Below are 15159 nucleotides of genomic sequence, written 5' to 3' on the forward strand. Positions count from 1 at the left end.
TTGTACAGGGAAACCATCAAGGTGGTTGATTTGACTCCAATTGAGCGTATTGATGATAGAGATAATTTCGTATCTACTTGAGAGAGCACCCACAGGGATCGACAACATCACCATCAACAGTAGATTTAGAAGCTGTTTCCCAGTTTGCACAACAAAGTGTTCACTGATATCGACTTAAAAAAGGCCATCAATTGATCACTTCATTTCGCTTGCGTGTCATCGGTATGTGTATCCGAAGAGACACAAGGCCTCGACTCCCCAACTTTAATGTTTCTGCGATCTAGGACAGCCCAAAACATTACCGAGCCCTCACCAAAATTGCATCAATGACGCCGTAAATCACACCAACACTTTTTCACCATTAAATAAAATTTCATGGAAATTCCTGCCTTCAAAGTTGGTGTCTTTCGGCAAGACACAATTGGGTTCTTATTTGAATTGGTTTCAATATAGCTTCCGTTATCTGCGAAGTATATTGAACGTTTCGATTTTCATGCAATATTTGACAAATCCTATTCCTGGTCACATTAAGCTTCAGTGCTACCTTTATTTCCACACAGTACATCCTAGAGCTTGGCGCGACAGAACGCATTTACTTATCGACTTAGGTAGTAGTCAAAGTCGTATAGAATGGAACATACCTGCAAGCAACTGAGAGAGATAGCGTGAAAGTCTTAAGCGAAGATAGTAGAAAGGAAAGCTTGAGACAGAAGGTGGTAGAGCTACCGTCAGTAAGAAAATTAAAAATCAAAGAGCTCGGGAATATTCTTAAGAACGCAAAAGCATCAAACATGATCAAATTGGGAATAGAGTACCTGCAACCGAGCAACGGCTGGGGCACTTGACAGAAGACATGCAGAAATTGCAGCAAGTGTATCGAGAGTAAGTAATCTTACAACTAGCAAAGGCAGCAATCGTCATGCAAGCTCAAGGTGGTTGACTGGCTTGTGGATTCCAATTACAGTCTTACAGTGAAAAATAGAATGTTTTGGTATAGATCGATGATTTTACCCACATGGCAGTTGTATACGCAGTGGAATTCAAGTTAGAAGTTTTCAATTTTGAGAAGTTCTACAAGAATGGAGAGCATTGAAATGGGCCTGTTTTCAACAGAACGCGTAATCCACAATATATAAATAGGACGAGATGATCAGGAGCTGGGCTGAAAGACCACAGAGAGAAATCGAAACAAGAAAAGGAATACAAGCCTGGAAATAACAAAACGAAGAAACCAGAACAAAGTCCGTGAATTGACAACAACTGCATTTTAAAAATCATACAGCAACCCCGAGAGACACAAAATAAAATTAGCAAGCATAGGGTACACCCAGACTACCGGACTACGGAGAAACCTATGATACAGTCACAACTCTGCTACCAGGATGACGATGATTATTAGTGAAGGAATTTTCTGTGCTGCACAAATGGGTTTTGGGTAAAAGGAAAACAGTTTGTCAATCTGATTCTAATGCCGTGGACAATCAAAGCTGATGTGCAAAGTTCGGGGATGCTGAGATACATAAAGGCATCTCTCAGTTTAGATCTAGATTTAACATGGACCACAGAGGAAAAAAAAAACGAAAGCGAGTTATAGGTTGGTCTAATTGGATGCGAACTTAGGATTCTTCATTCATTAAACAAAAATGTACCTTCCGCCAAACTTAGGCCTTAACGGTGGCAGTTTTACATTCGATGTAATTCGACCTGGCATTATATTGCGAATGTACATAAGGAAGCTTTCAGTATCTACGAACGCTTCGATCAAGTTTCTCCCAGGGCAGGGGTAGGCCAACCTTTAGTGAGGTGCTTCTATCCTGGACGAAACTGTAAGTGGTCTTCATCTTACATTTACATATTTAGTTTTTAGTTAGCAAAATTCATAGTGATGGGTTATTCGTAGGAACTTTCAGCAGCATAATCGAAAAAAAAATTGCGATAATCATCCGAGTAGAATTGCTCTTCGGTAGGTTTCGTATCAAAATCGACTTTCATCCCTTGCTTGGAAAAGTTTCTGTAAATATATTAACCAGCCAACTTTTTGGTGGAGGCGCACTTTAAGAAGCCATTTACATATGTAGTCTGTCGTGATTTCGATAAGTAATCAGGAACACGATCAGTTCCGCCTAACAATCCGTAGTTGACTGACGTCCAGAACGTGGCTAGTCTGTCAGTTTGGACAAATGGAATGATCGAATGAAAAACGATTAGGAAAACCGTACGTGAACGAGAGTTCCATGTTTGTTTGGACTGTGAGCGAGAATTTTATGAGCATCTTCATCGTTGGTAAAATTTTTTATAAATGCTCAAACACAATAATATCTCTGATTTATATCTCAACACCTTCCAGGTTCAGAGTTGAACAAATAGTGTCGTCCGATTTGCCAGTACGTGCTGTTCAACAGACAACTGGTTGGACTGTTCATGCGCACCTGACAGGCCTGCCGTATCGTGGACGGCGGCCTTAAGACATATTTTCTCGCAATATTTGAGTCATATTGCGATCAGTGTCGAATGACTACCAAAGAAACCCCTTGCTTGAGCAGAAGTCGATAAGTTCAAGCTGGGTCAACTAACAATATGTCATTGGCGTTCTCATCGAAATGTCAACAAGAAGATCTCATTTACAGAAGACTGCCCGTACCAATTTCCTAATTAGAAGAAAATAATTGCTGTCATCATTTTAAGACTTATATATATAATTGAGATCTGAACCCACTCGGCGTTCCGATTGACGTCCACCAAAGTTGGCCAATTCTCCGACTAGTGACGACATTTTGATTAAAATTGTGGTTGAGCTCTTCGTTAAGCTTTTTTTGACTCGCTAGTTCACTGATCTCAGAAGTTGCCAGGATTTTTTGTTGTGTTTGGCAACTTTCTCTTCACAACTTTGTGTTAAGCCATATTAAACCACCTGGCAGTCACTTTGAGAGAAATTGAATGACTTTTCAGTGTCTATCTAATACGTTTTGTAAACGTAAGCTTTTATTTAATTACTGTTTCATTAAAGAACGGAATAACCTCCTTCATTTGTTTCAGCGTGTAGTGGATGTTAAAGCAAGATGGTAACATCAGTTTAACTATCCCGATGAATGTTATGACGGTATAACTTATAAAATTATAACTCAAATAGAAAAAACATTCCGAAACAGTTCTTTCGATACTCACGTTTTGCCGTTTGATGCTCTCTCGACTACAAGGGAAACAAAATTTGTGATGATTAACAGAAGGACATTGTACAAAATGTGTATCTTCCAATCGTTCCTGGCACAGTGTGCACTTTAATGTTGCCGTTTGTACTGTTGGCACTGATGCTGCTGATGTCGGAACTGTTCCTTCAGAACTTTGTGGTGTAGTTGTGGCATTATTTGCACCTACTCCAGGTGGTTGATTAGATTGTGCTTCGGTACTTGTAACTGTTGTACTTGAAACGTGTCTGGAACCGGATGATCGTCGACCACTTGATGATCCTGTAGGAAGAGGAGAAATCAAAATTAAACTCAATCAAAATATTAGAATGAATGAGAATTAAAAATGCTTATTCCTTTCCAAGGTTCACGCAAAATGTGTCTTATTTGAAGTTCCGACATTGAAAATTTTGCTTACGGTCATAATTCACTTTTTATGAAAATCCTACCCAAGGTGATTAGATATTTTCTAAATAATTTGAAAATTTCTTGTGTTATTGAAAACGTTTGAAAAATATCCAAAGGTCTCTATGGGAAATATATAATGTTTCTAATTCTGATATTATGGTGATTCAATAACGGAACCCAAGCTGAGAAGTTGGAACTTCATCTCTTAAATTCCTTTCTCAAATTATTTTCGTAAAGGGCAAAGCAAGGTGCAAATTTACTGAGCTGGTGTGAATGAGGAACTTGGCTTAGGACTCTGTTCTAATCGGCTCATGGCGTTCGAGGGAAGCAGCCCTGCATTCACTTATTATTAACACAGGTAACTCAAACAACTAAATACAACTCAACTGGGGCACTGGTGGTGGAAGAAACCATTTATATTTCAATATTTGAATATCAAAGGTCAGATCACTGATATTATGAACAAAGATGATTAGAACCATTACGCAGAAGAGTACCACCTGGAAATTATTTTCAGATTTGCTCCTGATCTTTTTAAGGTTTTTGTGTGAAGCAAAACCTTATCAAAATCAGTTTACCGTCTGCCTGTCTGTCACACACATTTCTCTTGGAAACAGTTATGGCGAGTGACACCAAATTTGTGAACGCTTATGTCTGCAGTGAGGTACATCATTCTACGTGTAATTTTTTTTACCAAATATAATTATGTGGAGTATCAAATGAAAGTTCTCGGGCAGTTTTTTTTTGACATTTGTTAGAAACGTTGGGAGTACGAGGGGTCGAAAGAGATCAGTTCTTTCACGGGCCCATTCTCAGAAACCACCCCACCCAAAAATATAAAAAAAATCGAAAAGCTGCCACTATATGGTGCCTATTCTCCGAAATACCCTCCATACCGTATATAATAATATATTACTATAATGTTCAGTAAATGACTGCAAAACCTTAGGAGCATGCAGCAATATAGGTTTTAACATAGAGCATGATATTACCAAGTTTGGTGAAAATCGCATTATTACTAACGAAGTTATAATAGGTCTAATTTGTCGCTTCTGTGGAAATTCAATGAATGTCAGTAGCACGCAAAATTGGATATTGTCACATAAATGTTTTTATAGAAGAAATACACAGAGCCTTTCATACCTCAAGTGTCCAGCTTTTGGACTCCACAATGCTCCAGCATGTGTACTCTATTTAAAAGTTATTTGGGGCGAGTTTAACATCTTCATCGATATTAACACAAAGAACCTTGAAACTCTATTGACTAAGGGAGTATAGATGCACCTGCAGAGAAAGTAGGCACATACCTCTAAGATATATAGAAAGATGTATAGCAGGAGCAAAGAATTCAAATTCTTAGATGGAAAGAATGAAAAAAAAAATCGCATGTAAGCTATAAAGCGATCGGTTGATCTACCGAATTATGCAGCTTCCTCCTATTATCCCTAACATCCAATATACGAGCTTTTAAAACCTGTAAATATGCCACACCGTGAAATGCTGCTTTCTGTCACCCTCCCGCAACAGAGGATTAAAAGGTGTCCAGGATGAACCACAAAACTTGCAGACAGACAAGTTTTGTACAATTTTACCGAAATTATCAAGTCAACCACCAGTTAATGGACTAAACACCACGAGCGCGTAACATCCGATACAACAAGGGTGACCTCGAAAGGGATGTCTAAAGCCTCAGGAGCAAACTTCTGGACATGTTGTTTATACACCATACAGAAGGAGCGTATGCGAAATTCAACCCAAACTTTTAAGGATGAATATTTCTCATATAACTAAGCAAGAGAGCTCTACCCCGATCAACAAGCACTATTCTTGCCCAGCTTCGATCAGGATGGCGCTCTCGCTTCAATCCGCAACTGAACTACAGCATTCAAAATATCTATCCTGCAATAACATAATTCAATACATTATCAATGTGAAAAGCATCGCCCTCTTTATATTGCATTTCTGGATCTAGAGAAAGCGTTTGACCGTGTACCACACGAACTCATCTGGTATGCTTTACGACAACACTTCGTGCCAGAAGAACTCGTGCGCTGGGTTCAATTGCTCTACCACGATCCGAAAAGTAAAGTTCGAAGTATGCGGGTGTATCAAAACCGCTTCGTGTCTCTGTTGGTGTTCATCAAGGAAGTGCCCTCTCATCACTCCTCTTTGTTCTTATTATGGACACCGTCACACGGGATATCCAATGTTCAGCGCCCTATACACTGCTTTATGCAGATGATGTTTTCCTAGCATCTGAGAGCAAAAATGATTTCGAGCAACTTGTCCAAAAATGGAAAGATCGCCTCATGCAACACGGTCTCATATTGAATCTAAACAAAACTGAATTCTTGACGACCGATCCCCGTGAAACAGGCACAATCACTGTCAGCGGCAGTGATCTGCCCAGAACTGAGCGATTTAAGTACCTCGCTATCAGCCAATAGAGATCTGCGTTATGAAATTGCTTCACGCATTAACGCAACCTGGATGAAGTGGCGTTCCACAACTTGTGTTCTTTGTGATCGACGTATCAACGAACGTTTCAAATCTAAAATTTACCGCAATGTCGCCCGTCCAGTCGCTCTCTATGGTTCTGAGTGTTGGTCGACCATAAAAGACAATGAACGGCGTCTTGCGGTAATGGAGACGAAGATGCTACGTTGGACTAGTGGCGTCACACGTTTAGATCACATCCGAAATGAGGATATCCGCGATCGTTATGGAGTTGCACCGATCGTGGAAAAGTTGCGAGAGAGGTGTCTTCGATGGTATGGTCACGCAATTCGTGCAAACGAGAATTCACTGGTCAAGATTGGTCTGAACATCGAGGTCGATGGTAAACGACCAAAAGGCAGACCTAAACAACGGTGGCTTGATATGCTGGATGGGGATTTGAAAGCCTCGAGATTGCACCCAGATCAGGCATTCGATAGAGCCAAATGGCGAAGCCGATCACGACGAGCCGACCCCGCTTGTGAACGGGACAAAGGCTGAAGAAAAAGAAGATCAATGTCGAAATATGTGAGGTTTCCACCCGTAAAATGATCAACTAATTATTAGTTATGGTCTGGACCAAAAAAATGTCGGGCCCCACTGACCATTATGCACCCCCTTCCCTTCCTCCCCTTGTTAGCCCTGGGCATCCAGTTTATACAAAGATTAAAATATATTTGAAGATTCATACACATGGGAATTTAAGGAATCAATCTTGCTTTCACGGGCGAGACACGGACTTCTCTTCTGATAGGACGCGTAGAACCTACAATAAAAAAAGGAACAGAGCTTATCAATTTTCTACAAGTTAGTGAACACTTCAGATTTCTGTATTTTAAAATAATAGAAATCATATTGTGCATATTGTATATATTTCCTATCCAAAAAAATAAATAGATGCACTAGAAGGAGAAATATAAAACAAAAACCCATTCAATTGTGGTAATTATGCAAAATCAATTTTTATCTCGGGTTGGATTGTGGGATTGTGGGTCATCCCATGTGTCGGATCCGAGGAATCGATTTTTTTCTGGCATGAATTGTATTTAGATATAGTGTAGAATATATAGGCAAAGTGATTTTTTGATATTTGGTAGTAAAGATTTCAGGGTTAAAAATCGCATTCTACTTTTTAAACGCGTTTTTCTCGAAATTGCATGTTGAAAATCGGCTGCCACCATAGACCAAAATCTACCCATCGAAATTCCTTAAAATTTCCACAACTTATTCAGAACATATAATATTTCTACGGTTCGCAGACTAGGATAATTGTAATTCATTCAGTAGTTTTTTCTTATTCATTAAAGAAGCCTTGAAAAAGGACCAAAATTTACAAAAAAAAAGTTTAAAAATGCACCAAACATTTAACTTTCGATACTTTTTAAAAATCCTAGTTTGCAGAGTGCGGTTAAGTCCTTACGTTAAAATGCCGTTTACATTTTTTCTTTAAAATGATCCCAGCGCCCTCTAGCGTGGCAGCAGAAAGCACCTTTTTGGAGATGGGTGTTACATAAAATAGTTCATGCTAGAAGTTTCCCATTCCTAACTTGCAAAAATAATATCATTACAAAGATTTATTTCACTTTATAATTTTTTACATTTATTGACGTTATTTTCGGGAAATTGTCAGTTTTTCGATTTTATTTTTTGTTGAATTTTTTATTATTAAGTGTTGTGGTCTATTACATTTTGAAAACGATCTGATAGCAACATAATCACCTTTTTGTAAAATTCAGATCACTAGGAAATGGAAAAAGTAAAAAAATGCTTTCCGTTGGAATGATTGTCCAAATAACGGAAGAAGCAAAATTTTGATGGGCAACGATAGCGGAGTAGATGGATTAGACCAACTGCTGTCAACTTAACTTTTGAATTTTGCTCTGAGTGAGTCTAGCAATGTGAGGCTTAGCATTGTAAGGTATAGGCGATTTTCCTTCAACGTCTCCTCGGGATGCTCTAACTGGGTACAATATATTTGCACTATTAGGGTTTGATTTCCCAGTGAATACCTTGACCTTGCACACCTAACACACCTTGCGCATCTAACATTTTTGTAAAGAACCCAATCCTCATCTCCCGTGACTAAATAGGATAGAAAACCTTCTGATTTTTGTCTACTCAAGTGTGAATAGCAACTATTCAGACTTCATTTTTTGCTAGGGGATAATAAGTATAAAACAATATAATTCACTAACAATTCATCGCTTCCAAGTTCTTTCTCCATCACAAAAAGGAACTATTTCTGACTCACACAATACGTGGCAACGTTGGCCCGGCCGTTGCACATGGAACTTTTGCATCCGCCGCTTTGGTTTCGCCGTTCATTCAAAGCTGAGACTAGGGATCCACCACGCTTACCCTTAGCGAACTATTTCAATGGGCCTTTCCCATCGTAGACTCCACGTAAAAAAACTTAATGATTTAACTAGCCAATTATAATATTTTTTCAAAAGTTATCATACAGTAAAATATTTTCCAGAGAAGCATTTCCGTCAAACCTCCTTGCCTGTTTGATGGTCTGCTGCCTTTCTTAACTATTGGTGTTACTAAATCTGGGCAAAACTATCATTAGTATATATACCCGATATTTATTAATAAACAAGGATTAATTTTAACGATAACGCTTACACAATAGACCCCGCAGAAGTTGTGACAGCTGAGCTATGAAATTAAACACCTAATCGCTTGAAATGATTTACTTCCATATATTAGGTTGTTGCATATGAAATGGCCGCTTTCGAACGTGGCGTAATTTGGCCGTTGGATGAAGTCTAATTCCAAACGAAAGTGATGCTCTATATAATTCATGAGTCATTTCATTTACGAGTTTTTTTCAAGCAATTACGGAAAAAATGGATAGCTTTGCGATTGTGGACCTCAGTACAAAACCGAGATGTCTCGAGTTCTTTATTAAGGCAGGCCTAGACCGGATACCGGTTGTTGTGCCATTGATGATGATGAACCAAAAAGGGTATTTTTTCGGATGAATTTAAACTAAAACATAGTGCAGCAGAGGCAACAAGGAGAAGGAACAGCTAGTGAAGGAATCACAAAGCTTAATTTTGGAAAGTTTCGGTCAGGAGATATGGGTTTTTGGTCGAATCTGATCCCCGACACTCAATTCGTGATATATCAGTTCATTATTCAATTGTTCTAACGACATCAGGATTCGATCGAAAATGTGGACAAATGGGTCCCACATAAATGACGGAGCGGCGCAAAACAAAATCAATCCATTTTTACACAGAATTGTGATGTACAACGATGATCTGCTCATTGACTTGACGCCGACCAAACCCCAGGATAAATGCCAAAGCCAAATTTTTACTCAAAGAATATAATGGTGTCCGTTTGGTGGTCTGCAGCTGGTGCTATTGATTATTCCTTTCCAAACCCCGGTAAAAAAAAAAAGACGTAGCAAAGTACTGTATAGAACTCTAAGAAATTCTTAACAGATTATTAAGAAAACAAGTCGGGAAACCGAAAGCTTGACGCTTCAGGTATAAAAGGTTTTGTGTTTCCTTATGTGAGGAGCATAACGCAGTTCTCCAGTGGCCGATAGCATTGACCCGAGATATTTAAATCGCTCAGTTCTGTCAACGGCGGCGACCTGCCCAGAACTAAGCGATTTAAATATCTCGGGTCAATGCTATCAGCCAATGGACAACTGCGTAATGAAACTGCTTCACGCATTAACGCAATCTGAATGAAGTGGCATTCCACAACCGGTGTTCTATGTGATCAACGTATCTCTATGCTTCTGAGTGTTGGCCTGATATAAAAGACAATGAACGGCGTTTTGCGGTAAGGGGGCTGAGATGTTCTATTGGACTAGTGGCGTGACACGTTTTGATCACATCTGAAATGAGGATGTCCGCGATCGATATGGGGTTGCATAGATCGTGGAAAAACTGCGAGAGGTATTTTCGATGGTGTGGTTACGTAATTCCCGCTAACGAGAATTCACTCACCAATATTGGTCTGAACATCGAAGCCAATGGTAACCCAGAGGCAACAAGGAGAAGGAACTGCTAGTGAAGAATTCACAGAGCGTAAGTTTGGAAAGTTTCGGTCAGGAGATATGGGTCTTTCGCCGAATCTGATCCCCGACAATCAGTTCGTGATATATGAGTTAATTATTCAATTGTTCTAACGACATCCGGATTCGATCGAAAAGGTGAAAAAGATGATCAAATGGATCCCACATCAATTGACGGAGCGGCATAAGACACGATTAGAAGTATGCACTTCTCTCTTTGCGCAAAAAAAAAACAAACCATTTTTACACAGAATTATGATGTGCGGTGAAAAATGGATCCTGTACGACGATGATCTGCTTATTGACTTGAAGCCGACCAAACACCAGGACAAATGCCAAAGCCAAGTCTTTACTCAAAGAACATGATGATGACCGTTTGGTGGTCTGCAGCTGATATTATTCATTATTCCTTTCCAAACCCCGGTCAAACAATAGACGCAACAAAGTATTGTACAGAACTCTACGAAATTATTGACAGATTATTAAGAAAAACGCCAGCATTAGTCAGAAAGCATGGTGTCATTTTTCTCCACAATAACATCAAGCCACATGTATCGAGCACAACAGTACAGAAATTGCATCAAATGACATAAATGCACTTGTATCTCGCTGGGAAAGATGTATTGAAGCTGTTGGTGATTATCTTGACTAATGAAATTAATTCTAATTAATATTATATTAGTTTGTATTTTTAAACGGCTATTTCATGTGCAACAATAGACATAGGCCTTTTGTTTTTGTCAGGGAATGTGAAATTACCAAGTTTTTCTCCCTATTGCTAAACAAATTCTTGATATTATTAACGCTTTTATATCCAGAGATAGACCTTAGTTGATTTCGAGGTCTCTTCATTTCGCGAGAAACGAGCCAAGAGCCAACATCTCAAGACGATTTATACAAAGCTACACCCTATTTACGGAAATAAAAGGCAACATTAATTTTCAGAAAATTGTGATTCTAGAAGAATCAATACAATTTATTCCAAGCATAAGATTTTTTGTTTACAAGCCGAACGATCTAATAATACATATGCTAATTTATTATGGTGCAAAGGACCCCCACAAATGAGGAGCACACATTAAAAAAATATAAAATCCCTTCTGTCCCAATATCTGGCTAGTAGCAATGCAGTCTATTTAGATTACTTGTTAACTTAGTCGTCAAAATATTAGATTCTGTTACAGTTACATAAATCTGTGGGTCAAAACTGTGGATTTTCTGCTATACATAATTACATCTTTTATGATGTCGTTCATGGGACATAATCATTTTTTACCAGTAACATGACCGGATCTCACAACCGAATTAGGATCCATTTGTCCATATAGATCTAGAGGCTATTCCTCTTTCAGTAATAAACTATATTTTTCTTCTATCATGCCTCAAACGGCGGATAATCGGCTATAGGAAACAAACCAAATACTACCCAGCTCCCCAGCTCATGTCGGATAACCTGTTGAATACATTCAAACATATTGAAAATTTCTGGAGAAGAGCCAGAGATATTCTACTAAGATAACACACCTTCCCAGATAAATTTAACAAAAAGCTGATATAGATGATGGTCCATTTAATTAAAAGAACATATACACATATTTACATACCTGAACTATTTGGAGAATGCTGACTACCACGAGATGCAGTTCGAGGTGGCGGTGGTCCAGGAGGACTTGGTCCATTTCGGGGGCTACCGGGCGGTAAAGTGTCTGTAATGTTTATCAAATTCGTCATAGGACTTTGTAGTGAGACAGGTGGTGCAGGAGGTGTAGAATCGCCCATAGTTACGGGGGTATGCGCCATTGTAGGATATACTAAAAAGAGAAACATATAAACAAAGATTAATTATGGTGAAATATGGGTCATATTTTGATTTTTTTTATAAATCTAATAAATTTTAAATTTGAAGAAGATTGTTACCATTGATGATATTTTGAACAGACAATGACAAATCTCTCTGGGTCAACAATTTAACTTCAAATATTTCTGAGCCGTTTAGACTTACAAAACCAAGCAAACCTATTTGTTTAAAATGAAGATTGAAACACGTCATAATATTCCCCGCGAAGCTGTTTCCCAAATGGTGGACTCTCCCTTTTACTGATCGAATTTGCTGGGGATCGAGTTCCCAACGCCAACCGCGAATACAAATTACAAGTTAGTTAACAAGCTCTGTTCATTAACTCCTTTAGCTTTCAATTCTCTATACGATACAGTTTTCATTATATTATATTATATCATCATGAGGGACTGAATACTGAAGGTGTTGAGAAACAGCTTCAAGCTATTTCCACAAGAAAGAGTTATTTGATTCGAAAGTTTACCCATGAAAAGCATAAAAACAAAGAGTCGAATATGCAGGTTGTTTCCTGACTGCATCTCTACCCGACGAGAGAATGAAATCCATCCATCCCTTCCAATTCACTCACCATAGTCTACTTAACCTAAGGGTAGTTTATGGCTACTTTTTTAAAGGTAGGAACATTACAACAATTGCGAAAGTAGACACTAAAGCTTGAAAGTTAAGTTGAAAAACTGAAAACAGTCACACAACAGTTTTAAGTTCAGGCCTTCTGAATTAGGCCTATTTGAGAAGCTCTCAACTCCATCCCGACCTAGTTTATAACTGAGAGAAGTGGCAAATTCGATGTACATGAAAATATCACTTTGCCGATTCGAACAAAGGCTAAAGAAAAACAAGAATTCTATCCACTGAAACACCTTTTTAGGTGATCTCCTGCCCGAGAAATAGATTTAGAGGCTTCCAAGATAATAATTTCAATGTTATTGAAAGAAAATGCTCTGGTGCATTGTAATATTTCGAGGTGAAGAGATGGGGTTGTTACCTCATGGAAAATCGTAACCTTGAATGTATTAGAAATGATTTAAAAGCGAGGGTTTTAGCTGGCGTTCAAGCCGCGATATGACGTGACGCGCCGATTCACTAAGCATGGGAGATTACTGTCAGCTTCAATTCAAATTTCCATTATTGCAAATAAAAGCGTTGCGCATCAAATTCGGAACCTTGGTCTGTTATTTATCTTTAATCCGACTCCCCTTGCTTTCCTTTGTAAATCTGGTGTCACTTGGTCAAGGTCTATGACTTGATGAGAATAATTACGAGTATAATTTGAACCAAGATGATGAGATGACCAGTCTATTAAAATCCTCCACGTCGTCCAGACAAGGCAAGACCAAAGATCTGAACTCTACAATGACCCGAAGGATGATGCAGAACAGAAACCAACATCATAATTTTGACCAGGTTTTCGAAGTATTTTTGATGGATTAAAAGATTATTCCAACCAATTTGCGACGGCAGGACCAATCTAACTGCCATACTAAAGACGAGTGGTCCGGGGTCCGAACGATCATCCCATTTTTCCAACCACAGAGAAAGGTGTCAGATGTTCTGTTATGAGAAATTTTTGTACATAACCGTATTCACCGATTACTGAAAATTTTCCAAACTTGATTGGGATATCTAAGTGCATTAAGCATCAAATTGTAATATAATTGCAACTGTGACAAATTGACAATTCAATCAGCAAAGCATGGGCGCCTCAGGCGCGAGAGAAGCATTCATTGTCTTCTGATGAAACAGTTGAACTAAATTGTGCGTCGGAAGATACGCTCAAATGCAGATTGTGAGTCTAGGCTGGCCCTAAAATTGTTCATCTCGCCTTTGAGGACATAACGCGGAAACCGCTAAACGTTATGAGGGACCCAAACATAACAAAATATCTTAAATAATTGTATATTTAAACGATGTAAGTTTTCTGATAAAATTTAAATTTTACGCCAAAAAAAATTTTGGTAAAACTAAATGTTTACAAATAAAGTCTATTACTTCATGCTACCTAACATACTCTAAAAGACAATAGCGTACACAGGAAAACCAAATTGACAATATGCAAGGTTTTAATTCGTCCCGCCCTGCGTTATGACAGTGCGGTGTGGACTATGACAGTTCAGAGCGTAAGTAGTAAATATCTTCAAATGAAGGGCCCTCAGATTAACATTAGAACCAGCGAAAGATGATTGTGATGATGAATAAGATACAACGTGGAGTTATATACCAGATAAACGAACCAAAAGCACCCATCTTTATGTAAGTCCAGCCAAGTTGACCCCATGGGCGAACCAGATGCTGCTGGAAAATGCAGTCGTATGATCGTGACCAACCCTTCGGAAGGCCAAGAACCAAGTTAAAATATAAAATTTAATAGTAGATTTTGCTGATTTTTTCTCCGATGTCTACCATTTTCATACTTCAATCAGTAGGAACGATAGCTTCTCCTGTTTCACACCATCCAAATAGAAGATTTTTACAATGCAAGTGGTCTACTTTTGTTTTAAAGCCATTTTTATAATGTTATAATCAATTAATCATAATGTAGTATTAATAAAAAATAGCTTATTATATTTCAAGGGTGTAACCCAAAAGGAATTAAATTATTATAAGCGGTATAATTCGCAAAATGAATCCAAAAAAATATTCTTTTTTTGCCAAAGTTGTGAAAACCCCTGGGTTTAAAGTACCACTGAAACCCAAACCAGTCACCCCTAGCTACGAAAAAAATCCAACTAATTAATTCAACGTTATTGAATTGCGAAATTGAGCTATTTTTAAGATTTTGTGTAAACACAAAACCTTATTAAAATCGGTTTACTGTCTGTCTGTCTGTCCGTCACACGCATTTTTATCGGAGACGGTTATAGCGATTCACACCAAATTTGGTAGAAAGGTGGGAACTGTCAACGCTCACACATATAGTGAGTTACATCCTTTTACGGCGAATTTAAGGGGGGTCCCCACACATGCAAAAGGGGGGGTACATTTTTTTTCATCTAATATAGTCATGTGGGGTATCAAATTAAAGGCCTCGGTTAGTACTTTTTGAAGCCGGTCTTAGTTTTGACTTCTGTTGAAAAGGTGGGGAGTGCAGGGGGTTGAAAGTGGTCATTTTTTTTAACGAACACATTCTCAGAAACTACCCAACTGAAAAATCTGAAAAAAAATCAGCAGGCTGC

General features: G+C 38.5%; 1 protein-coding gene across 1 annotated transcript in view; it reads right to left on the reverse strand.

Annotated features, from left to right (window-relative positions):
* The window catches only part of LOC119653591 (interferon regulatory factor 2-binding protein 2), a 54628-nt gene that overhangs the window by 6150 nt on the left and 33319 nt on the right, over window positions 1–15159 (reverse strand). Inside the window, exons 2-3 of the mRNA XM_038058340.1 lie at window positions 11733–11939; window positions 3166–3467 (exon numbers count right to left, since the gene is read on the reverse strand). Of these exons, the coding sequence (XP_037914268.1) occupies window positions 3166–3467; window positions 11733–11939 (509 nt within the window). The remainder of the gene's footprint in view (window positions 1–3165; window positions 3468–11732; window positions 11940–15159) is intronic.

The sequence above is a fragment of the Hermetia illucens genome, chromosome 4, assembly GCF_905115235.1.
Source record: "Hermetia illucens chromosome 4, iHerIll2.2.curated.20191125, whole genome shotgun sequence".
Lineage (NCBI taxonomy): Eukaryota > Metazoa > Arthropoda > Insecta > Diptera > Stratiomyidae > Hermetia > Hermetia illucens.